Source organism: Ceratotherium simum, chromosome 26 (assembly GCF_057802395.1).
Source record: "Ceratotherium simum simum isolate JZ-2026a chromosome 26, ASM5780239v1, whole genome shotgun sequence".
NCBI lineage: Eukaryota > Metazoa > Chordata > Mammalia > Perissodactyla > Rhinocerotidae > Ceratotherium > Ceratotherium simum.
Window position 1 is genome coordinate 39,115,247 of NC_141925.1, and position 25,217 is coordinate 39,140,463.

Sequence of the window (25,217 nt, forward strand, 5' to 3'; positions counted from 1 at the left end):
TGGGCTTGGCTAAGCTGGCTGAGCTGACTCAGCTCCACACATCTCTCATGCTCCAAAAAACCTGTCTGGGTGTGCCCTTCTCAGGTCAACAGCAGAGGGCAAGGGCAAGAAGCCCAGTCATATGGGTGCCTTTCAAAACTGTGCTTACATCACACTTAACCAACATTCCTTTGGCCCAAAGCAAGCCACATGGCCAAGCCCAGAGTAAGGATGGAAGGACACTACAAAGTTAGATGGCAAAGGGCATGGACACAGGAAAGGGTGAAGAATTGGACCATTAGTTCAGTCTGCTACCCATGGAAAACTTTGCAGACTAGGAGAGGCTGGTGTACAGGGTAGAGCATATGGTAGGAAACAGAAGACATGACTCTGAGTCTTAACTTGGTTTTGGACAAGTCTTATGACCTTTCTGAGTCTTAGGTCTTTCAGATATAAGGCAAGAAAACATTTCAGGGTCTCCACAAATTAGAGATTATCTTTTTCTCTTGTAAAGCCTCTATTGGGATTCTTTTGTTTGTAATATGATGAAAAGGTCACTTAGAGACAGACACTAGCTAAACATTGTGTTCTCTCTTTTTTATAATAATAATTACAAGGACAATAACAACATGAATAGCTAACATTTGCTTATTACTAAGTGTGTCTCTTCCAAATGCTTTCTATTTTTAAATGAATTAATCATCGTAAAATTCCATATTAGTCAGGATAGGGTAGGTTTAGCCTCAGTAACAGATTATCCCCCAAATTTCAGTGGCTTTACATAGCAAAGGTTTACTTCAAACTGACATTTACATGTCTATGTGGATGTAGTGGAAGATGAGAGTCGGAGTCTCTGCTCCACATAGTTACTAGGGATACAGGCTAGGATGCTCCACATTCTTGCAGCTGATTAACAGGAACAGGAGGCCTTCTTGTGGGCTGGGAAGTAAAGAACTAGAGTGTTGTTCACTAGCTTTCAAATGTTTGGTCCCCAAGGTGACATACATCACCTCAGCTCACAGCCCATCGCCAAAGCTGATTTCCCATAAGTTCATGGGCCTAGGAAATGTGTGAGACTACATGGATGTTGGGTAAGCAGTGAATGTCTCTGTACAACAGCCCTATGAAGTGTCTACTCTAATTATCTCTGTGGAACATATCAGAAATCTGAGTTACAGAGAGAGAAAATACTTTCATACACTAGTTATAACTAACGGTGAGGAAGCCAAACTATACTCCAAGGTGTCTGGCTCCAGAGCCAAACTCTTAACCTCCAGAATATGGCCTCTTCAAAATAATACCAGGTGATAGCCACGTATTGTCTAGACAGTTTTCAGATCTCTCCCCAAACTGGATTTCTTTGTGATAAGAAGAAATCTGGCCTCTGTGGCTGGAGTGGCTTGTTTAGATCTTCATAGCTTATGGTCAAATCCTGAAGCTAAAACTAGGGGACTTCCAGCAACAGAGATTGTGGCTGAGAGTGGGGTTCTGATCCTCTTTATAACTTTCGCTAGAAATGAAATTGACAGTGCTGTGGTAGCATCCAATCTTACCTTTCTTTTGTCATATTTGTTTTAGAAAGGAACTAGTTTCTCCCCAAATTATTTATAGAGTTTTTTTTTTGTAATACAGTGTTTCTCCTCAAATTACATATATGTATATATATAAACTAAAGAGGTAGCAAGTAGGATTTTCCAACTAAAAAATGTTATGTTGAATAGGGCATTTGCTCTTTTATACATTCTCTTTCCTTGTTACTGATGTGTGGCCTCTGTTTTGAGAGGAAGCAGTGACTTTGGCATATTTCACTTAAGAGTAAGAATCATAGTCTATTAGTCACATTTGTTCACATAAGAAAGAAAATCCACTACGTGGTAGTGTGAGGGATTTCAGACCCTGTTTAGGGGATTGTCCCAACGGTCTCCTATAGTCCTGGGAGTCCATGCTACTCCGTGCGTCTCAATGGGCCATTGAGCAGGTCAAAGGACATGGTAGATATTAAAATGTCTATAAATGCTAAGGTCCTTTATCAATATGAATTATTCTTTCATACTCCTAACATTTCAATAGTACTGCAGAGACTGAGGGAAAAGTTGATTCCAAATCGCAGTTTATCAAAATCTGTTTCTTTCTTCCCAGGCACCTCCCACATATGATGCTCTGGTACAGATGGAGTACCTTGACATGGTGTTGAATGAATCTCTCAGATTATTCCCAGTTGTTAGTAGACTTCAGAGGGTCTGTAACAAAGATGTGGAAATCAACGAGGTGTTCATTCCCAAAGGGACTCTGGTGACGGTGCCCACCTTTACTCTTCACCGAGCCTCGGAGTTCTGGCCAGAGCCTGAGGAGTTCCATCCTGAAAGGTACAGGGCCCCTGGGAAAGAGAACCCACCCTGATATTGGCAGATTAGAGCATATTCTGATGTCTCTTAGTATAAATGACAAATGTGTGATTATACAGTCATTTATTTGTACATCTTTTTATTTTCGGCAGTTTTTTTCCTTATTGCAAGAGTGGTCACTGTTGTTGTCAAAATTTTACCAACTGTAGGCTAGAGAAAAGAAAATTATAGCTGTCCACATTGCTAATACCTTAAGATAGGTCTCACTAACAATGTGATACATATCTTTATGCAGATTTTTCTATGCATACTTAGATTTCAAAAAATTAGAATGGGGGTCCGGCCCCATGCTGTAGTGGTTAAGTTCTGTGTGCTCTGCTTTGATGGTCTGGTTCGTGGGTTCACATCCCAGGCGTGAACCTACACCACTCACCAGCCATGCTGTGGTGGCGACCCACGTATACAGTGGAGGAAGATTGGCACTGATGTTAGCTCAGGCCTAATCTTCCTCAGCAATAAAACAACAAAAAAATTAGAATGGTATTCTATTTTCTTTGGTTTTGAACCTCTTACTTTATTTACCAATAAACTATGGACAACATCATATGTTACTATATATATATACATATATACACATATATATGTATATGTATAAAGATAGTATATATATTTGTGTATGATTGCATGCATTTGCCATAATTTACTGAACCACTATCTGATTTTGTGAATACAGGCTATTTTTCCTTTACATTTTTCTATGCAGTTCCCTCCAGCTCTCCTCATTTACCACCCACATTCCCACATTCCATTTTTTCAAACATTGCTGCTGTTTCCTCTAGCGTTACTGTAAGAGTGAGGTGACAACCTGAGAGGTCCTCATCCTGATGGTTTAAGCAGCCTCATTGAGGACGAACGTGAGCATAGGTCCCCCGTGCTGTCTGTGGCTGCAGTCGTGTGCCAGCTCCCTTCCACTCTCAGTATTGGGTGACCCTTCCAAAGGGAATTACTCTGTTGTCTAGACTCCGAGACATCCTCCTGGGAGGGGCCTTGAGCATGCTCTTCTGGGAACTCAGAGCCAAGGTCTGACTTTGGGCACAGCTTGAACTCTGGAAGGAGCTGACGCTTTTGCATTTATTATATTGGTGAGCACAATTTGGAATGAACTTTTTAGGGCACTAGCTGAGATCTAGACTTTCATTAACTCCTGACTATAAGCTCCCTGATGGCAGGGTCCTTGTCTTGTTGGCATGGCATCGTTAATGCTGGCATAGCGTCTACACATAGTACTTGTTGAAAGAATAAGTTAGAGTGGACCGAGTGCTCTGTTTTCTGGACCAGAGGACCTCTAAGGTTCCTGCAAGCTCTGCTATTCCCCTCCTGTAGTTTCACAAGCATAAAACCAGAGAGCGCTCACTGTACTTCTCTTTGATTAATTCATTTATCAAATAGAGAGTAAGTGCTTACTGTGTGTCAGGGACTGGGACAGGCAGTGAGAAATCCAAATGTTAAAAAATGTCTAATATGAAGAATTTTTGATATATACACATGTATATGTGTTTTCACATATGTAAAAGCACATTCTATAGACACAAGTCTATGGAATAGTTTTAACGTATCTATGTGGGTCCACCAGCTGCCCAACAACCATCAGCCCATGTCAGAAGCGTCATCCTGACACGCTGCTACCCTTCTTCTGATTCCCATATTATTTTAAGGCATATCATGTATAACTATTCCAGAATGTTCTCCAAAATATAAGGACTCTTTAAAATTACATAGCCACATTGCCATTATCGCTTTCCCCAAACCACAATTTTTCTTCATGTAATCACGTATTGAGAAATCAAATGAAATAAAGCATAGGTCTAACCTTCAAGGAACTTATAGCTGATGGAACAGAAAGAGAAGGAAGTCAGTGATTATAAAATAGTAGAGTAGCATTATATGCCCATGTAAATCCTCTGATGTAAGCTATTCTATGGGGGAGGAGGAAGAAAGAGAGAGAGAGCCGGGAGAGGAAGGGAAGAGAAGGGAAAATAACAATTTAAATAATGGGAAGCATTTCTCTTTCTTCAGCAATGGCTTATAGTTTTCGGTGTATAGGTATTTCACCTCCTTGGTTAAATTTATTCCTAGATGTTTTATTCTTGTTGTTGTGATTATGAATGGGATTGTATTCTTGATTTTTCTTTCTGCTTGTTCATTATTAGTATATAGTAACGCAACTGATTTTTGTACGTTGATTTTGTACTCTGCAACTTTGCTGTATTCATTGATTCTACCTAATAGTTGTTGGGTGGATTCTATAGGGTTTTCTATATGCAGAATCATGTGATATGCAAATAGTGAGAGTTTTACTTCTTCCTTTCCAATTTGGATCCCTGTTATTTCTTTTTCTTGCCTAATAGCTCTGGCTAAAACATCTAGTACTATGTTGAATAAGAGAGGTGAGAGCGGGTATCCTTGCCTTATTCCTGTTCTCTGAGGAATATCTTTCAGGTTTTCACTGTTGAGTATAATGTTGGCTGTGGGTGTGTCATGTATGGCCTTTATTATGTTGAGGTAGTTTCCTTCTATACCCATTTTATTGAGAGTTTTTAAAATCATAAATGGATGTTGGACCTTGTCAAATGCTTTCTCTGCATCTATTGAGATGATCATGTGACTTTTAGTCTCTATTTTGTTAATGTGGTGTATCACATCGATAGATTTGTGGATGTTGAACCATCCCTGCATCCCTTGAATAAATCCCACTTGATAACGGTGCATAATCCTTTTAATGTATTGTCGTATTCAATTTGCTAATATTTTGTTGAGGATCCTTGCATCTATGTTCATCAGTGATATTGGCCTGTAATTTTTGTTTTTTGTGTTGTCCTTATCTGGTTTTGGTATCAGGGTAATGTTGGCCTTGTAAAATGAGTTAGGAAGCATTCTGTCCTCTTCAATTTTTTGGAAGAATTTGAGAGGATAGGTATTAAATATTCTTTGAGTGTTGGTAGAATTCTCCAGAGAAACCGCCTGGTCCTGGAGTTTTGTTTTTTGGACGTTTTTGATTACTGTGTCAAGCTCTTTACTTGTGATTAGTCTATTCAGATTTTCTATTTCTTCTTAATTCATTTTGGAAGGTTGTGTGATGGTAAGAATTTATCCATTTCTTTTAGGTTATCCAATTTACAGGTGTATAGCTTTTCATAGTGTCCTCTATAATCCTTTGTATTTATGTGACATCTGTTGTAATTTCTCCTCTTTCATTTCTGATTTTATTTATTTGCAGCTTCTCTTTTTTTTTCTTAGTGAGTCTGGGTAAGATTTGTCAATTTTGTTTATTTTTCATAGAACCAGCTCTTGTGTTCATTGCACCTTTCTATTGTTTTTAATCTCTGTTTCATTTATTTCTGCTCTGATTTTTATTATTTTCTTCCTTCTACTGACTTTGGGCTTTGTTGTTCCTTTTATAGTTCTTTAAGGTATAGTGTAAACTTGCTTATTTGAGATTTTTCTTGTTTCTTCAGGTAGGCCTGTATTGCCATAAACTTGCCTGTTCGTACCACTCTTACTGCATCCCATAATTTTTGGAATGTTGTGTTTTCATTTTCATTTGCCACCAGGGATTTCTTGATTTTTCCTTTGATTTTTTCATTGATCCAACAGTTCTTCTGTAGCAGGTTGTTTAGTCTCCATATGTTTGTGGCTTTCCCAGCTTTTTTCTTGTAGTTGATTTCCAGTTTCATATCAGTGTGGTTGGTAAAGACGCTTGTTATGATTTCAATCTTCTTAAATTTATGGAGGCTTCCTTTGTTTCCCAACATATGGTCTATTTTTGAGAATGTTCCACGTGCATTTGAGAAGAATATGTCTTCCACTGTTTTTGGATGGAATGTTCTTTATATATCTGTTAAGTCCATCTCATCTAGTGTTTCATTTAAGGCCACTGTTTCCTTCTTGACTTTGGATGAACTATGCATTGATGCAAGTGAGATATTAAGTCCCCTACTAATATTGTGTTGTTGTCAAGTCCTCTCTTTAGGTCTCTTAAAAATTGCTTTATGTAATTTGGTGTTCCTATCTTAGGAATATCTATATTAATAAATGTTATATCTTTTTGATGGTTTGTGCCATTTATCCTTATATAATATCCATCCTTGTCTCTTGTTATCTTTTTTGGCCTGAAGTCTATTTTGTCTGATATTAGTATGGCTACACCCACCATTTTTGGTTGTCAATTGCTTGGACTATCATCTTCTGTCTCTTCACTCTGAGCCTATGTTTGTCTTTAGAGCTGAGATATCTTTCCTGGAGGAAGCACATTGTTGGATCTTGGTTGTAAATCTATCCAGCCACTCTGTGTCTTTTGATTGGTGAATTCAATCCATTTATATTTAGAGTGATTATTGATATATGAGGACTTCATACTGCCATTTTATCTTTTGTTTTCTGCTTGTTTTATATTTCCATTGTTTCTTTTTCCTTGTATTTCTGTCTGCCATTTCAGTTTGGTGGTTTTCTTTGCTGTTATTCTCAGTTTTCTCTTTGTTTATGATTTGTGACTCTGTTCTGATTTTTTGTTTTGTGGTTATCATGAGGTTTGTATAAAAGATCCCATAGATTAGGTAGTCCTTTTTCTGATAGCCTCTTATCTCCATTAGCCTATGCAGATCTGTCATTTTCCTCTTTCCCGTCTAGGTTATTGTTGTTACAAATCATTCTTTTTGTGCTGTTAGTTTGTGACCAAACTGAAGTAGTTATAATTATTTTTGATGCTTTCTTTCCCTTTAGCCTTATGTTATAATTAAGTGTTTATCTAACCTATTCTGATATAGAGTTGCAATTTTCTGATTCTGTCTATTTATCACCTTCCTCAAAGCCTCGTAACCCTTTGCTTTTTTGTTTCAGGTAGGAGGGCTCCTTTCAACATTTCTTGTAAGGCAGGTCTAGTGGAGATATACTCCCTCAGCTTCTGTTTGTCTGGGAAAACTTTTGTTTCTTCATCGTATCTGAAGGATAATTTCACTGGATATAGTATTCTTGGCTGATAGTTTTTGTCTTTCAGTATGTTGAATATATCATTCCATTCTCTCCTGGCTTGTATGGATTCTGCTGAAAAATGCGCTGAAAATCTAATGAGAGTTCCTTTGTGGGATATTTTCTTCTCTCTTGCTGCCCTTAATATTTTTTGTTGTCATTGACTTTTGATAGTTTTAATATTATATGCCTTGAAGAAGGTCTTTTTGGATTGATGTAATTAAGAGTTCTATTAGCTTCATATACTTGCATGTCCAGTTCCTATCCCAGGTTTGGGATGCTCTCAGCTATTATTTCTTTGAATAAGCTCTCTGCTCCTTTCTCCCTCTCCTTCTGCGATACCTATTATCCTTATGTTATTTTTCCTAAATGAGTCAGAAATTTCTTGAAGAATTTCTTCATTTTTTAAAAGTCTTTGTTCTCTCTCCTCCTCCAACCAAATCATTTCTCAATTTCAATCTTCAAGCTCACTGATTCACTTCTCCATATGTTCTACTCTATTTTTAATGCTTTCTACTTTATTTTTTATTTCATTAATTGTGTTTTTTATCCCCAGAAGTTCTGTTTGTTTGTTCTTTTAGATTCCATCTCTTTGGTGAAGTACTCATTCTGTTCATTAATTTTATTCTTGAGCTTATTGAGCTGTCTTTCTGAGTTTCTTGTAACTCATTTAGTTTCTTTATGACAGCTCTTTTGAATTCTCTGCCAGTTAGATGGTAATCTTCTATTTCCAGATTGGTTTCTGAAGAGTTATCATTCTCTTTCTGTTGTGCTGTGTTACTGTAGTTCTTCATGGTTTTTGATGAATTAATAATCTGCCAGTGTATTTCTGGTAGTAACATCATTTCTTATTTGAGTAAGGCTTTGATACTATGGTTCCAAGTTGCTACTGGTTGTATTTGAGAGCCTGCCCTTTCCTCTCTCCATTGCCTCTGCCAGAGGCGTTGTCAGTGCCCTCCTTGTGCCACTTCTGCCTCTGAGGTGCTGGTGCCTTGCTGCTTATGATGTAACTGCCATCTCAGTTGTCACCACCCATGTGCCCAGGCTGCAAGAACTTCTGTTGCTTCCAGGGTCACCTGGGTCTTGTGTTCCTTCAGTGGCTCTCCATAGGTTCTCTATATGCTCGGATGCTGCTGTCCTGTGCACCACTTGCACTGCTGCTCCTGTGTTGTCTGGCGGTGTTGGTTGCATCAGTACCAAGGGTTCCAGGTTCACAGGTGTTGCTGTTGCCACTGGAGGTCTGGGGTCCAGGGAACTTGTATGCACTCCTGCAGCTGGTGGAGCTGGTGTTGGGGGTCCACCAGAGGCAGCAGTTTCACTGGTTCTGCTGTGGTTCCTGATGCTTCTTGTTTCAGATCCACCCTGCCACCAGGGTTGGGGAGCAGGGGCTAAGCCAGGAGAGTTTGGTTTTGCTGCTCATTCCTGCAGCCTCTGTTCTCTGGTGCTAGCTGGTGTGTTTTCAAAACTCAGCTCAAGGTACCCCACTCCAGCTAGGATAATCCGAGTTTTGTATGCTATCTGTACTGTTGGAAAGACCTGGCCACTGCTGGGAAATGGGGAAAGGACACACATGCTGGATCCCCTGGGAGATAGCAAGTGATGTTTATTGATTTTGCTGCCACCACATCTGCTTCCAGTCATGTGAGGCTTTGTGCGGACTTCTTCTGCTTCCACTGTGCCTGCCGTTTTGCTCTGCTCACAGTTGCATGAGCAGTGGTGCCTGCTGTTTCTGCTCTACTTGCAGTCGTGTAAGCCATGGCACTTCCTATTTCTTCTCCATTCACAGTGACATTTTGCAGGCGCACGTGCCAGGATCTGCATCCACACCCTGGATTCATGCTGCCGGGGGAGGGGCAAGTGGCTGCTTCCGTAATCCCACTGCCTCCAGGGGTTCCAGTCCTGCCACCTTCAGATGTACAGATGCATGGATCTCCTATGCACCCTGTTGTGCTGTGTAGAGAACCATCTGTTGCTCAGTGGATGTCTGATTGGTTGTAACTTTGAGAGGAGAGACAAAGGGAACAACTCACTCCACCATGATGCTGACGTCACTCTCTTAGCTCATATGTTCTTTATGTTTCATTAACTTGTTTTCATCTACTATTGTGGAACCAGGTTCAGTAAGAAGAACAAGGACAGCATAAATCCTTATCTATACCTGCCCTTTGGAACTGGACCTCGCAACTGCATTGGCATGAGGTTCGCTACCGTGAACATGAAACTTGCTGTTGTCAGAATACTGCAGAACTTCTCCTTCAAACCTTGTAAAGAAACACAGGTCAGATGGTTAATGTTCCGCATAAATAATGTCTTATTGGGAATTTTTTTTTTAACCGGTGGTTCTCTCTCTCTATATATGAAAGAATGTATTCTATTCAAAGAATAATTTACTATTGGCCAGAGAACCTATTTGGAGCCATCTGTGACCCTAGGGTCCTTCAGCTCTGGACTGCTAAGTCTGTGGTGTTGTAAAGACACAACTATGAAGGTCATCTAGAGTCAATTCAATGAGCATGGCATGAATATGAGCAGTGCTTTGAACTTGAGCAAAGATGTAAATTCAATTTCAAGTTCATAGGAAGGAAGGGGAAGTGTTACGCACAGGCTTGAAATGCAGCAATTACCATGTCATGACTTTTGAAGGATGCTCTTCTCCACCAGAACTTACAGAAGATTTGTGACAGCAGTTCTCAACCACTGTCTATGTAATGAAATCAACGAGGAGCTTTAAAAAATCCTGATGACCAGGTCATCTCAGAAATTCTAAAATAACTCACGAGAGTGGGGCTTAAATGCACCCCTGTTGTATCTCATGTGTAGCCAAAGTTGAGAATCACTGATTTAAAGGTTTTATGCCAGATGTGAAGGACTCCCACAGCCTAGGGCCATCTGGCTATTTGATCTCACATTTTGAGAGCCATACTCCAGTTAATCTGGACTCCTTTTCCATCCTAGTAATAACTTTATCAATGTTCTTCCTGCTCTCCTCCATGTTCTGTTCTTATCCTTCAAGTTCAAGTTCAATCTCTAAGCCCCTCCATGGAACCTTCCTCATGTAGTCCAGAGCCCATTCTCTCCTCTGCTCTGTTATCAGTTACTGCAGGCTGGTATCATGGGTTCGACCACCTTAATTAGTACTTTGTCATTAAACCATCCAGTTTCATGCTCTATGTTTTATTTTTACCTAAGACTATCTTTAACTCTAGCTGGTGCCTTGCAAGTCATACAGTAAATGCTTAAGGAGTGATTTGAGTTGATTTGGAGCTCTTGGATAAAAATTTTGAACAATTTTAGCTATAAAAACTTAAATGACATTTGTATATGTGCATGTTGTGTGTGTGTGTGTCTGTATGCAGGGGAAATATATTATGCTATTTTAAATTATAAAATAACAAGGTTTTATATTTATAGAAATACCTGGAATCTCTCCTCTGATGAACATCAAGAATGGTTGCCATTGATTCTTGTCAAATAAGGTCCTATAATAAGAATTATTTCTAGGACTCTTGCATTTAATATGTAACTCCTCCCCTTAAATTGGGTCTCTTCAGGGGAGAGGAGGATAGAGAGGGTTTCCATCTTATTTTTCACTTTAGGGCAATTGTATGGCAGTCCTGTAAGTATGTACAAACAGGGGACTCAGTCCTGAGAGAAAGCAGGTCTCTGGCACACTTGGGATGGGCAGACACTCCCTGCAAACTCCCAGTCATTCACAGGCTGGTGCTTCTCACCCTCCATGACAATTTGCTTGTGCTTCAGTCAACTGAGTCCCAAAGATGAATCTGCTGGTGGTCTCCCTATGCTGAAGGAGTGACTGGGTGAGAATGGAGCTAAAACTATCCGTCAAAACACTGTAGGTCAGAAGTTGACCATTTGCAGTACACATGGGATCCAAGAGATGGTAGAAAATGGGCATAATGCTTCAAAAAGCCCTTATCCCATCTTGAATCTGGATGGGTTCCACCGGGGGAGGTGACTGCACTCTTTAGAAGTTGAGGATGATTCATGCAATGAAAATGTGTACCCACTCAGGATTACCTTGCAAGTTCCAACATATGTGAAATTAATTCTATGTTGCTTTTCAAAAGAGTTTGCCACAAACCCTAAGAATCTGGTTTAAATGTAAATGGGTCATTCTTTTTACTTAAAATTGAAGTCAAAAAGGAACACAAGCCAACATGATTTTGTCTCTGGCCTGGTCCAAAAGTGTGCTGCATAGATATTTTGTTGAATGGGTGGATGGATGAAAGCTTTATTGTCCAGTCTGACACAGCTTATAGACTAAGTATACAGAATCAAAGATATATGATGTTAAAAGTAGTTTATATGTTTTTAAAGTATTATTGCCCTTAATGTATCTCGTCTACTTTGCTTCTGTTGTTGGGGGGGCTTATCAGTCAGTTCTCATATGCATGTTTAACTGTTGCAGATCCCCCTGAAACTAGGCAGGCGAGGAGTTCTTCAACCACAAAAACCCATTGTTCTAACAGTTGAGTCCAGAGATGGGACCGTGAGTGGAGCCTGACTCTCCCTAAGGACTTCTGTTTTGTTGTTCAAATTAGCTGTGTCCCAGAACACCGAAGACCTCAATTTACTTGTGAATAAAACAAATGAAGATGGACTTAACCTGCTGCACTGCATGGATGCCTAGGGATTATTACATTCATTGCACTTTCTCAGTGTCTGTGTAGAGTATTATGTGTTGTTCAATATAAAGGAGGGGCCTAGTAAGTACCAGATATGTGGACTCAACTTATTTGGTTCTCACAGGACGATCTCCATCCACCTCCGTTAGTACCATCTACTTGTCCTGAGCACTGATCGAGAATAAAAGTTTCTCAATAATTGTATCAACAAACTTCAATGAAAATAAGAATTATTGTGCTGATTGTAGTAGTGACATTTATATCACATGTTCATTTGGAATCTTCTATGAAGTAAAAATTGAGAAAGTCAATAGACACCTCTTTAGAAAAGTATTATCTGCTGTCTTTGTGCACATTAGGGGGACTCTAGGGACCTGAATCAGTGAGAACCAGTGAGTAAATGTTTTTGACCATCACAATCAGTGGTTGGTAGGCCTTTTTGAGAACTCTCATTTGATACATTAAGATAGATGTGAGTCAACCAACTGTGACTTTGCCCATTGTTTAGAAAGTATATTCAGAATTTAATTTTCCCTTTTTTGGAGCACATATTTTTTGTAACACTCAACTGAGGCGCTTATTATTACATTCGATTATTATTACATTATTAGTATTGATTTAATCTTTCCATCCATTTCCCCTGACATTTCTGAAAGGTAGGAAAAACATTTTCTTATACCTTTTTGTACTCCATCCTCAACTCCCAACTGTCTTAACACAATGAAGATCAAATGAAAAATGATTCGTTGGTCAATTGATTGGGCAGAAAGGCTACTAGTTTCATCAGTTTCAGCTGGTATCAGAAGCTGCACACATTCTTCTCTTTCCTTTTCGGCCCTCCCCTTTCCTTCCTTTTCCCTTCCTGGATAATTTAGTCCTAAAGCCAGTAGGTAGGGCACAGCAAGGTGGGCAGCCACGCATTGGGGGTCAGGGGCAGAGATGGGAGTCACACTGGCTCCAAGTCAGAGCAGAGTAGGATGGGGAGGGTGTGTACAAGGAGGGGCAGCCTGGCATGGGTGTGGGAGACGAGCAGGGTGAGAAGGGGGTCTCCACAGAGGGGCAGCCTCGTGAGAGCAGCCAGAGGGTAAATTGAGTGTTGAGAATGCAAGCAGGGTGAGGAGGGCATCCGTGAGTGGAAAGGGATGGTGTGGGGATTGGCCACATAAAGGAGGAGAGATTTGATAAGTTAATGTATTAAGGATGATGGAAGCCAGGTTTCTCATTTTTGGAGAAAGGAGTCACTGATTCAGAAAGGGATAGGACTGGAATGAACCCTGCGGAGTCAGAGCTTGGAACTTAATGTATCAGTGTAAATTGATGCTTTCCATATAGTCGATGATTTATAGATAGTTATATGTGTGTGTGTGTGTTTGTGTAGATGTAAAAATATATCACTCCTACTTCTCTCCACTGATAATGCTTAGAAACAGTGACACCCTAATAGCAATGACACACCTCGTGCCCAGATCTTGGCTTATACATACTATTTTTTGCTAAAAGGGGTCAGGACTCCTTAGATAAATGGCTGATTTCAGGGCTGGGATTGGGAAAGTACAAGATGAGCCTGAAACATCTTGTGCTATAATGGAAGAGAATGAAAGTGATGGTTACGTGTCAACAGGACACAGAAGCCAGCCTGAGGGGCTTCCACTGACCAAATCAGAGAAGATTTAAGCATCATAATAAAGAAGGATGGTAAGATATTATGACCCACTGTATAAAGGGAAAACATGAGTACTTACAAATATATATATATGTAAACAGATAAATTGCAATTTGATGAAGATATTTACACAGTTTCAAAGTGTTGCTGCTCAAAACCCACATTAATTATAATGGCAAAGGGTAGCTTCACAGTGGATAAACCTGGCAGATACTCCCTTAATCAAATGATGAGAGAGAGCATCACCAGGAACAGGGTGAATTGATCAAGCATCACCTGATGGGATGCAGTGAGAAGAACTCAGTGTGACCTCTGAGATAGTCCTGCCAAGGAGGGAAACCTGAAAGAAATCCTGCGATAGTCAGACACAACCAATCTGAGGAATACTCTACTCCTCCTCATCTGTGACTGATTTGTAACCTTCAAAAGAGTCAAGGTCATGAAAGTCCAACACTGAGGAAGTGTTCCAGACCAAAAGAGACTAAAGAGACATGTCATCTAAACATAACATGTGGGCTGGGTTCTTCTGCTATAAAGAATATTGTTGGGACAAGTGGGGGGATTCAATGGGGTCAGAGGGCTAGATCACAGTAATGTAGCGGTATTAATTTCCTGACTTTGATGGTCGTATTGAGGTAATGTAGGAGAACATCCTTTTCATAGGAAATCCAGGGGTTATGAAGTATCTGGTCCGCAATTTAGTCTGCGAGAGTTCGGGCAAACAGTTGTTTGAACAGACTCTTCTGTAAGTTTGTGATTGTTTGCTGGGGATGAGCCACAAAGGCACCTTTTGGCTTATCCAGCTCTCCCACTCTCTCACCTTAGTCTTACTTGTATTATTTTAATATCAGAAGGCAGCACCACACAGTAATTGAGAGATGGGTGTCTCTGAAGCTGGAGCTCCTGAGTTTGGAATCCCAGCTCAGTCCAGGGCTGAGTCTGGACCAGTAAGTGCTTTGGACAAATGCTTAAACTCCCAGGTGAAGTGGCTTTAGTTTGGCCAAGGGTGATTCTTCAGAGAATGGGGCAGCCATGAGCTAGTAACAGCCAATACTCCCAGCAGCCTGGGATGGGTGTGCGGCCCAGTGAAAGGGATCAGGTACCCTCCTACACTACATACACTTACAAGTGCGACCTTGAACAAATTACTTAATACCTTGGTACCCTAGACTTAGTGCTTTAGAGTCCCCATCTGCAAAATAGGGGAATAACGCAGAACTTAAATCAAGTGATGATGGAATCAGATGATGTGTGTGAAGTATTTAGGACACAGGCCACGGGGAAGGAAGTGAACACTTAATAAATGTCAGCTATTATTTTCATAGATATATTATCCTCAGTCCTCATGAGGCCAATATTGGTTTTGAAGGTTGGGCTCCAGTATTATCAACTCCAGCTTCATCTACCAGTTTAGAAAATAATTGCATACACCTTTCACGGAGGTTTAAGTATGAAACCATTGGTGCCACAGCTGATTCAATAATTTCCCTAGGAACAATATAAACACCCCCATTTCAGGAGTACCTTTATCATAACAACTAAGTGTAGGCAACTTTGGAGGCAATGCATTGAAGTGACTCAAAGGAAACGCTCCCACTGTATTCATGTGGGCCCTCTCCTGCCATCACTTAGAATTGCTTTTCTGGTCCCAGAGTTCTGACAAGTCTCTCTGGTCATTTCCAGGGTGTGCAGTGTCCAGGATACATGAAAAGATACGATGAGACAGGTTTATCCCTTCAGGGCTCAAAGATAGGCAATACCAGGGAATTGTTGAGTCAATGTTGGTTTATTCAGGGATTCACTTCCTCTCCTCTGACAGACTGGCTGAGAATTCTGCAGAGCGAGTGATATCTCTGGATCTGGTAGGTTCTTATTTGGTTGTCTGAAATTCCATCTTCACTTCTTTAGGGCAAGAATTGTCTTCTTCATGGAATATGGTTGGAAGATGCAAAACATCCTCATAATTTTCATAGTGTAAGTCTGTATATATCATTCTATCCATCATCTCTCTGTATATCTGTCTATCACTCTCAATAACGTATCTATATTTTCCTATTTACCTATCATTTGTCTATATTGATCTTTCTATCTGTCTATCTATCACCCATCTATCTAAATCTATATGCATCTCTGTTTACGTATCTATCACCTACCTACATTTATTTATCTATACCTATCTATCACATATCTATGTATTTGTCTATGTATCTATGTATATTTATATCTATGTATATATCTGTGTATCAATCTGTCTGTCTACCCACCTACTTACCAATCTACCTATCACCACGATCATCATCTTTTTTTCTATATAGAGAGACAGAAATGACTGAGGAGACCCAGCCCTTCCAGCCCCAGCTATGTGAGTCTTTCCAACCCAGACATGTGAGGAGAGCATTTGTGATGACCCAGATCCAGCCTGTCTGCAACCACATGAGAGACCCCAAGCAAGAGCTGCCCAGCTGAGTCCAGTCAACCCCAGATTCATGCACAAAATAAAGGATCATTATTGTCCACTCTTTTTGGGTGGTCTGTTATGCCACAACAGATAATTTGAACATCTTTCCTTCAATTCAGGTAGAGTAAGATGTGTAGGACCCAGAAGAAAGATGAGAACTGAGGGAAATTGGAGGAAGCAATAAACATTTAAGTTACTGTGAATCACTGGAAGCAGCAGTGGGGTAGGGTGTCAGCTCAGAAGAAGGAGGGCTAAGGTCTAGGCAGGTTACATTAGGAGTCACATGGACAAAAGGGAAAGGGGGAGTACTGATTTTATCGAGTACTTATCATGTGCTGGGTGTCCTTAACACCAAGCCTTTGTGTTCCCACAATACCTTTCAGTAGGGCAATATTGTGGCTGTAGGCTGTCAAAAGCACCCCCAATGATTCTCTCCTCCTGGCATTCATAACCTTGTGTGCTCTCCTCCCACATGTTTGAGCTGACCTGTGATCCACTAGGATATTGTGATGGAGTGTGATTTCTGAGGCTGAGTCATAAGAGACGTAGATGCTTCCACCTTGTTTCCTCTTGGATCACTCACTCTGGGGGGAGCCAACTGCCATGTTGTGAGGACACTCAAGTAGCCACATGATAGGAACTGAGACCTATCATAATTGGTCCTGATGTTTCAGGCCCATGACTGAGCTACATTTGAAATAGATTATTTAGTACAGTCCAGCTTTCAGATTATGGCAGTCCCTGCCAACAGCATGTCTGCAACCTCATGAGAGACTCTGAGCAGGAACCACTCAGCGAAGTCACTTCTGAATTCCTCACCCACAGAATCTGAGCTAATAAAATTGTTGTTTTAAGTGACTAAGTTTTAGCGTAATTTGTTACAGAGCAAACAGTAACTAAGGCAGAGACAGAGGAGCTGAGACGTCATCTTGGGTGGCTGCGGCAGAGAACTCTGAAGACTGTCCAGGGATGTTACTGTCAGCTGAACTTTCTGGGCAAGGGAAGGAGTTAGTGTTAGTGGTACTGTGTATGTGTGTGTGTGTGTGTGTGTGCATGTTTACAGGGGTATGTACACACATGTGAAGGAGTAGTGTTCCAGCAGTTGTCCTGATGGAAGGATAAAGATTACTGCTGCCAATAGAGTGTCGTGGTTGAGAAGACAGCCTCTCCCTGGATTCATTAACCAGCTCTTCCACTTACAAGCTGGGAGACCTAGTTAGTTAACCTTGGTGAGCCTCAGTTTCCCCTTCTTTGAAGCAGTGATGATAACGGCACCTAGTTGATAGGGTGATTGGGAGGATTAAGAAAGTTAATACAATTGAGACTCTGAGAATGATTCCAGGCATGTGGTGAATCAGAAAGAGTGCTGGCCATTGTTATTAAGATTCATACTCTGGAGCTGCAGAAGTGATGGAAGCAGCTCTATTTGTCACAGATCAATTTCCTGAACGACTCAGTCACTGGACTCCTGAGGATATTTTGTGTGGTTTCAGTTCTTCCCCCACCCCCGACCTGTGATGCTGCACTGTGAAGTGAAGAAGTGGTTTTTCCTGTAAACTCACTTTGCTATTTTTACTCTGGACTTGTGTCCTGCCCTGACATCTGCCCCACCCCCTGCATTGTCCCTTTCTTGGGCTCACCCTGCTGCCCCCCTTCTATGGGCACATTGGTGCATTGGTGGGCTTTCCCTCAAAACCACTTTACTGTATTCTCTATTTTTGTGGGCTTATATCTCCATCTCTGGCAGAGAAATGGCAGTGACAGAATATCTAGGTCTTAGTGTCTTACGGTTTTAGGTGAATTGACTTATCTTGAATTGACTTCAGGTGAAGTGCCAGAAGCAGACACTGGGCTTACAGCCAGCCACTGCAGGTGTCAATGGTCCCATGGGCCTAGCCGAATTCACCAAATGCTTGACCCTCCCTATCCCAGTGACTTACAAGTGGCTACCTTCGTTGCACCCACACCCCTGTGTTATGCCATGAGAACTGGTACTAACTATTAATTAATTGGTCTATTTACAGAGTGATGTGACTTCTGCACTTCCCATCTTAGCAAAATTTGAAAGTACTTGTGTAAAGTGGAGATGATTCCTTCATTTGTGTATTCATTCAAAATCAGCATCCAACTATAGAACTCTTAGGCCCCAGGAATATAGAAATGAATAAATCGAAGTTACTACCCGGGAGGATCTCATAATTTAATTAGAGAGACAGACACATAATTATTGCACAATCAGTGTGCCCCCAGACACCTTGTGCTCTGGCCCATGAGGGAAGCAGAAGGGATCTGTATTAATTTGCTAGGGCTACCATAGCTAAGTATGACAGATTGAGTGACTTAAAGAACATAAATTTATTCTCATAATTCCAGAGGCTGGAATTCCAAGATCTAGGTGTCAGCAGGGTTGATTCCTTCTGAGGCCTCTCTGATTGGCTTGCATATGGCCATCTTCTCCCTGGTCTTCACAGGGTCTTCCCTCTGTGCATGTCTGTGTCCTAGTCTCCTCTTCTTATACGAATTCCAGCCAAATAGGATTAGGACCCACCCAATATGACCCCATTTACTTAATTCCCCTTCAAAGATCCTATTTCCAACTATAGCCATATTATAACGTGCTGAGGGTTAGGATTTCAATGTATAAATTTGGAGGGGACACAATTCAGCCTATCATAGGATCTGAGGAGAGAGCCCGTGGGCCTGCGTGTGTCTGTCACTGGGGGAGTCAGGGGACTAACAGCAGTGAATGTGCACTCTCATCAAGGCTGGTTGAGGGTGGGGCCAGGGCCCAGGTGCCAGTCAGAACAGCCCAGGTCAGCAGGAGTGACTATCAGGCCTGGTAGCTCCAAGAATGAAGCAGCGAACCGTTGACAATTCTCTGCAGAACCACAGCAGGAAGTAGGTGTCCCCTGCAGGCCTAGGGCAGGGGAGGGTCTGAGCCCACTTTCCCATTCCCATAAAGTATTCCCCCAAACATCCCATTTTCATCCTAAGAGGAGCAGGGGAAGAATGGGGTGCATCTGAGAGACCAAACTCAGAAAAGCTCATTACCCAAGTGAGACCAAGCAGTTGTTTTGGTAACAAGAAATTATCACTCCCCAATCCCACCCCAGGTCTCATGGGGATGATGATCTCAATTACAAAAAGGTAAAAAGCTACATTTCCTTTGAGCATCTGTGTGCAGTTTCAAAAGCGCTATAACTCCCATTTCTGCAGTCGGTATCATAACATAGTTGATTGATGAGCAGAGATGAAATGAAAGAAGCAGAGAGTTGGAAGGAGTCTCAGTGTTTGAGCACAAGGCTTTAATTTTACAGATTTCTCATTTAATCCTCCTAACTGCTGTCTGAGGGAGCTGAGGCAGAGAGAGGTTAATGACTTGCCCAAGGTGAGGGAGCTGGATAAGCTGGAGCCCTCCAGACCTGTGGCCTTAACCATTATGCTGTGCTGTTTCCAAACAAGCTCATCAGTCCCACTGCTGTGATGGAGCCCAGGAGGCCTGCAAAGGACAGGAGGCCTGCAAAGGACAGGGGTGGCCTTGAGGCTAATGTTGGCCCCAATTGTGTCCTCTCAGGGCCTAGAATGCTGCTGAGCACATAATAGGCCTTCAGTAAACTCATGGCTGTTTGTGAACCATGTATTGGAAACTCCTGTGGATTCCCACTGGCACCACTCATCCTCTGGCACTCGGGTATTTCCTGACACCTACTATCAGGAGGTTAATCTGAACCTCAAACACCGTGGGGAGGTCAGCGGGAAGGGCCTTGTCCACTCTTTTGTTTATACCCACAGACATTTCCTGAGTGCCACTCTGGGTCAGGTACGAGATGCACACAGTTTGGTGGGAAAACATCACACCCATAAACAGACCGATTTGATATGGCTGGAGGTCAGCCCTGGTGCTTTGGGACACAGAGAAGAAGTACTTGTCCCCAGAGGGGGTTGGGAGGAGGTGACACCTGATCGGGGCTTTTAAAAATTTATTTTAAAAAATCAAATTTACCGATGTACATGATTAAAAAAAGTTGAACAGTCCTATGATGTTTATAAGAAAACTAGGGGCACCTTCCTCTACCGGATCTCCACTCTGGTTTTTCCCTCCAGAATCTACTTTCAACCTGTTCAGTAGTTTCTTCTGGTGCTGATTACTTTGCCAGTAAATGACATGCTTACACTACTGTTTCTTGATTGCTCTGCAAGATGAGAATTTAGGTTCCTGATATCCCCCTTGGGTCATACCCACTTCCTGTCTTCCCAAAACAGGGATAGGAAGTAGACTCCTATTTTGTGTTTGCATCAACATGACTTAAGTACTTATTATTCACAGTTGAGCCATGCCCACTTTTATGTTTTCATTTCTGTTCTTGACAACTTTCATTTTTCTTGCAATCAATAGTTCCTTTTTATGATTTGATGAGTTTCTCTGTCCTTATCATCCGTTTTCTGCAACAAGTGTAACTCTGCTCAGCAAATTTAAGCCCTTGTGAGGCTCTCTCCTTGCTTCAGTCCAGGCTCTTGCTCCTGCGGCTTCTGCACGAAGTTTGAGGCATTCACCTCCTCTCTCTGCTGCACTGAATTGCTTGTTCCCTGATCTTGTGGCTGTCTCTTTCTTGGTTTTCTCCCTAATTTTGCTAGAGGGCATCTTGTTGTATCTCTCTGAAGAATGATGTTCAGGAGTAAATTTTTTCTTTTTTTTGCGAACTTACACGTCTGAATAATTCTCTTTTCTACCCTAGACTTGATTGATAGTTTGGGCATAGAATTCTAGGTGGGATAGAATTTTTTCTCTGATTTGAAGAATAGACTCTTGATTTTAGTACTCTCCGGAAGTTTAATGCCCTTCTGATTTTAATCCTTTGTATTGTGACCTGTTTCTTGCTCCCCCCAAATTTTCTGAAAGCTTTTGCGATCTTCTTTTTGTCCCTTGTGTTCTGAAGTTTCATGACCCTGTGTCTTGGTGGATCTGCATTCATCCATTATTCTAGGTCAGAGTTGTCCAATCAACCTTTCTTCAAGGATGCAGATGCTCTATGTCTGCGTTGTCCAGTATGGTGGCCACCACCACATGAGGCTGTTGAGCACTTGAATCATGGCTGGTGTGACCGGGACATCGCAGTTCTTATTTTATATGATTTAATAAATTTGTACTCAAATGTAACTAGCCACGTGTGTCTAGGGGCTACTGTACTGGACAATGCAGTGTATTGGCCTTCATTTCTGGGAAATTATCCTGAATTATTTCTGTCATTTTTCTGTTCTCTGTTCTGAAACCCCTCTTGGTCAGATGATGGAACTCCTGGAATGATTCTCTAATTCTGTTATTATTTCTTTCCTATTTTCCATCTCTTATTTTTCTTTTGGAGTGAATTAATTAACTTCACCTTTCTACCTTTCCACAGAATGTTACACCCTCTGTTATATTATTTTAGTTTCAAGAGATCTTTCTGCTCTCTGCTCTGAATTCACGTGAGCATAGCTCTCAGGCTGTTGTGATGTTTTCAAAGCTCCCTTTCTCCTCCCATATTCCTTCTGTTTCTCTGAGCTTCTTTCTCTGTGTGGTCTTTCCTCTGAGTGCCAGCTGGTCCTTGCCCGTCTGCTTGTATTTGAGAGTGTGGGGGATTTGTCAATGATCTCTTTGGTGTAGAGCCATCTGGCTGGAGACCCCCTAAATATCAGGATCTTTAGATCCTTTGGGCTGAGCACTTTCCCAAGGAGGAATTCTCTGGTTTTCTGCCCAGGAAGTGGAAGTCTGGCCTGTTGACCAGGTGGCAGAGGGTGGTGGATATCTTATCATTTTTCCTGGTTTCAGTCCAGCATCTTGTTCTCCTCTCTGCCAGGGCTCCCCAAGCGCAAGTCTGTCCAGTTCAACACGTGCATAAAATAGTCCTCCAGTCTTCTGCAGGGTTTGAGAAGTGTCTATAACAAAGTACCATGAACTGGGTGGCTTAAAACAATAGAAATTTATTCTATCACTCTTCTGGAGGCCAGAAGTCAAAGATGACTGCTGTCAGCAGGGTGGGTTCCTACTGGAGGTTCTGAGGGAGAATGTTCTCCATGCCTCTCCCAAGCTTCTGGTGGTTACCAGCAATCCTTGGTGTTCCTTGGCTAGTGGCAGCATCACTTCAATCTCTGCCTCCATCTTCACACAGTTGCCTTCCCTCTGTGTATGTCCCTGTGTCTCTTCTTATAAGGACACCAGTCATTGATTTAGGGGTCCTCTACTCCAGTATGACTTCCTCTTAACTAATTACATCTGCAAAAACTCTGTTTCCAAATAGGGCCACATTCTGAGGATGCTAGTGCAGATAAATTTTTGAGGGAACACTATTAAAGCCAGTGAAGAGGGAATCTGGAAGTCTAACTCTTATACAGACTTTAAACAATATTTTGTTTTCAGCATCACTTACAGCTTCCAATTTCAGACGGACCTGGTTAATTCGGTTTCTGAGTCTTTCTGGGCTTCAGCGGCCTGGTTCTGCTTGCTTCTGGTCTCTGCAGTGCTGCAGGCTTCAGCTTCAAGCTTTCTCTGCTCTGCCAAGTCAGTGCCCTTTCATGGCAGAAATACAGTGGTCATAGGTGTAGACTCTGGGGCCAGAGTCTGGGTTTACATCCTGGCTCTGTGACTATGTGACCTTGTCCAAGTGAATTAACTTCCCTGTTCCTATAAAAAGGGGGTGATGATAAGAGAACTTACTGCATACCGTTATTCTGAGGACTAAGGACAGTGCTTAGAAAGGTGTCTGGCAGGAAGAGCTTGTGATGACTCTTGGCTACATCTACTTGCTGGTTTCAAACATTTGGTGGCTCTTGTCTCCTCTCTGGTTGTCTTTGTCCTTGTGGATTTATGCCTTTTAAGAAAGTTCTTTAATGTATTTCTGCTGGGAGTTCAGGAGGATTTTGTAGTAAACGCATGTGTTCAACCCACCTTCTTTAAGTTTCTGAAGGAATGTTAAAATTGAGGAGGCATTCAGGATAGAATAAGGCAGGCAGAGTACCCTGGGCAAAGGTGTGGAGGTGTGAGCTAGAATGGGGTATGCAGGGACCTGTAAAGAGTCCAGTCTGAGGCACTATGAGGTTGAGGATTGTGGCTGGGAACTCAGTTGGGGCGGTCACTTCTCCCTGAACAAAGCACGGGCAGCCCCTTACTGTGGGAAGGGTCTCACCTGGGAGGCTCCTGATTAGATGTGCAAACGTGGCCCTCTGATAGGAGATCTGCCAAGAGGGTGTAGTTATTGTCTAGGTCAGAGATGATGAGGGTCTGACCAGGGCAGTGCAAGTGGAGAGTGAACTAAAGTCTATTTTGCCTGATATTAGTGTAGCTACCCCTGCTCCCTGTTCAGTTTTCATTTGCATGGATCGCTTCATCCATCCTTTCACTTTCAACCAACGCATGTCCTTAGATCTGAAGCAAATCTCCTGTAGACACAACATAGTTGCATTCTATTTGTTTTACCCAATCTCACAATCTGTGTCTTTTGATTGGGTCATTTAATCCACTTACATTTATATTTAAAGTAGTTAGAGATAGAGAAGGACTTGCTATTGCCATTCGATGTCTTCTGTGTGTCTCTAGCAGTGTGACCCTCAGTTCCTCCCTTACTGTCTTCCTTTGAGCTTAGTTGACGTTTTGTAGTGACATGTTTTGATTCCCTTCCAACTTACTACTGTCCATATTCTATAGAGATTCTCTTTCTGGTTACCGTGGGGATTGCATCAAACATCCTAAAGTTATAACAATCTAGTTTAATTTAATTTTAGTTGCAATAAAACTCTACTTTTTTACAGCTCCAGAGCCCCTACTTTTAGTTATTGATGTCATAAATTACATCTTTATATAGTGTGTACCAATTAACAGATATTTATAGTTATTTTTAATGCTTTTGTCTTTTAAAATATATAATAGAATGAAAAGTAGAGTTACAAACTAAAATTACGATAATGTAGGTTTTTATTTTTGTCTATATATTAACCTTTACCAGAGAACTATGTATTTTGGTATGGTTTTGAGTTATTCAGTAACATAAACAAAAAAAGAAAAAAAGGGTAATCCATTTCAACCAGCTTACCAGAGCCCTAAGGGAATGGTACACAGTCCCTGCCTCCTTTCTGAGAGGTATCTGAAATATTCTGGCTTCCGTCATTGCTAAAGTAACTTCTCCAGCTTTGGGTTTTGTGGATGAAAATCCTACAGATAATTTAATGGGTATGAACCCGTTATGTTTCAGTCAGCTTCCGTACAGCCTTTTCGTTGGTGATTATAATGTCTGGGCAGGCAAGTAACTGCCTTTTCAGTTCTGCTTCAATGGCTACATTCAGTGAGAATTGAAACTGTCAACGAAATCTTGACTTTTAGTGGCAGGCACTAGAGTTGTTCCATACTAGTGTGTTCCTGGGGTAAGCTGAGTTCATATTCTCAACCTGCCTGAACTAGTCTGATTATAGGTGAACTCCCTAAGTTTCATGTGCCAAGTTGAGGCCATTGTTTAATATTGAACTAGGATTATGCCAGCAAGCCAGCGCTATAGGGAAATATGAGATATGTGTCATCACTGGTGACTTGATTTGAGTTGCAACATATTCCATCTGGCTACTGATCTCAGCCATCACCCCTGCCTCTTCCTCTGTCTATCTCTGCAACCTTGTATGTTTTGAACTTAGCTCATGGAATCCTAGTACCTGGGCACTGAGAGCATAGAGTACAACCTCCCAAGTGACAGACGGAGAGTTGAGAGTGGAAGGGTCTTGCCCATGGTCAAGTGAGTGAATGACATATTGTAGTGGGACCCTGGCGTCTGGACTCCCATGATGACTTCTTCCCAACAAGACTGTTCCTTCATTTCCTCTGTGATCTCATGTCTGGTCTGATCTGGCTGTTTCCTGCTTTCCACTCTCTGCCTTCTCTAATGCCCCCGTCCATAGGTCACTCTGTGACTCAGAGATCCTCCGTGGCCCTTGACCATATTCGTAGAAGCAATGCTTAGACTTAATTTATAAAGCTGTTCTGGGAGGCCTGGCCTTGTCCACTTGGTACCATCATCTTCTGACATCTGTTTTCCACTTCTGGAGGTGGTTCTTGTCTGAAAAGAGCTGATCCAGAAGGT

At 41.6% G+C, this 25,217-nt stretch overlaps 1 protein-coding gene across 1 annotated transcript in view; it reads left to right on the forward strand.

Moving 5' to 3' along the window:
- Positions 1 to 11,991, forward strand: part of LOC101407841 (cytochrome P450 3A12-like) — a 34,133-nt gene extending 22,142 nt beyond the window's left edge. Inside the window, exons 13-15 of the mRNA XM_087449240.1 lie at positions 2,119 to 2,345; positions 9,465 to 9,627; positions 11,779 to 11,991. Coding sequence (XP_087305366.1) covers positions 2,119 to 2,345; positions 9,465 to 9,627; positions 11,779 to 11,874 — 486 coding nt within the window. The 3' untranslated portion in view covers positions 11,875 to 11,991. The remainder of the gene's footprint in view (positions 1 to 2,118; positions 2,346 to 9,464; positions 9,628 to 11,778) is intronic.
- The last annotated feature ends 13,226 nt before the right edge of the window (positions 11,992 to 25,217 follow it).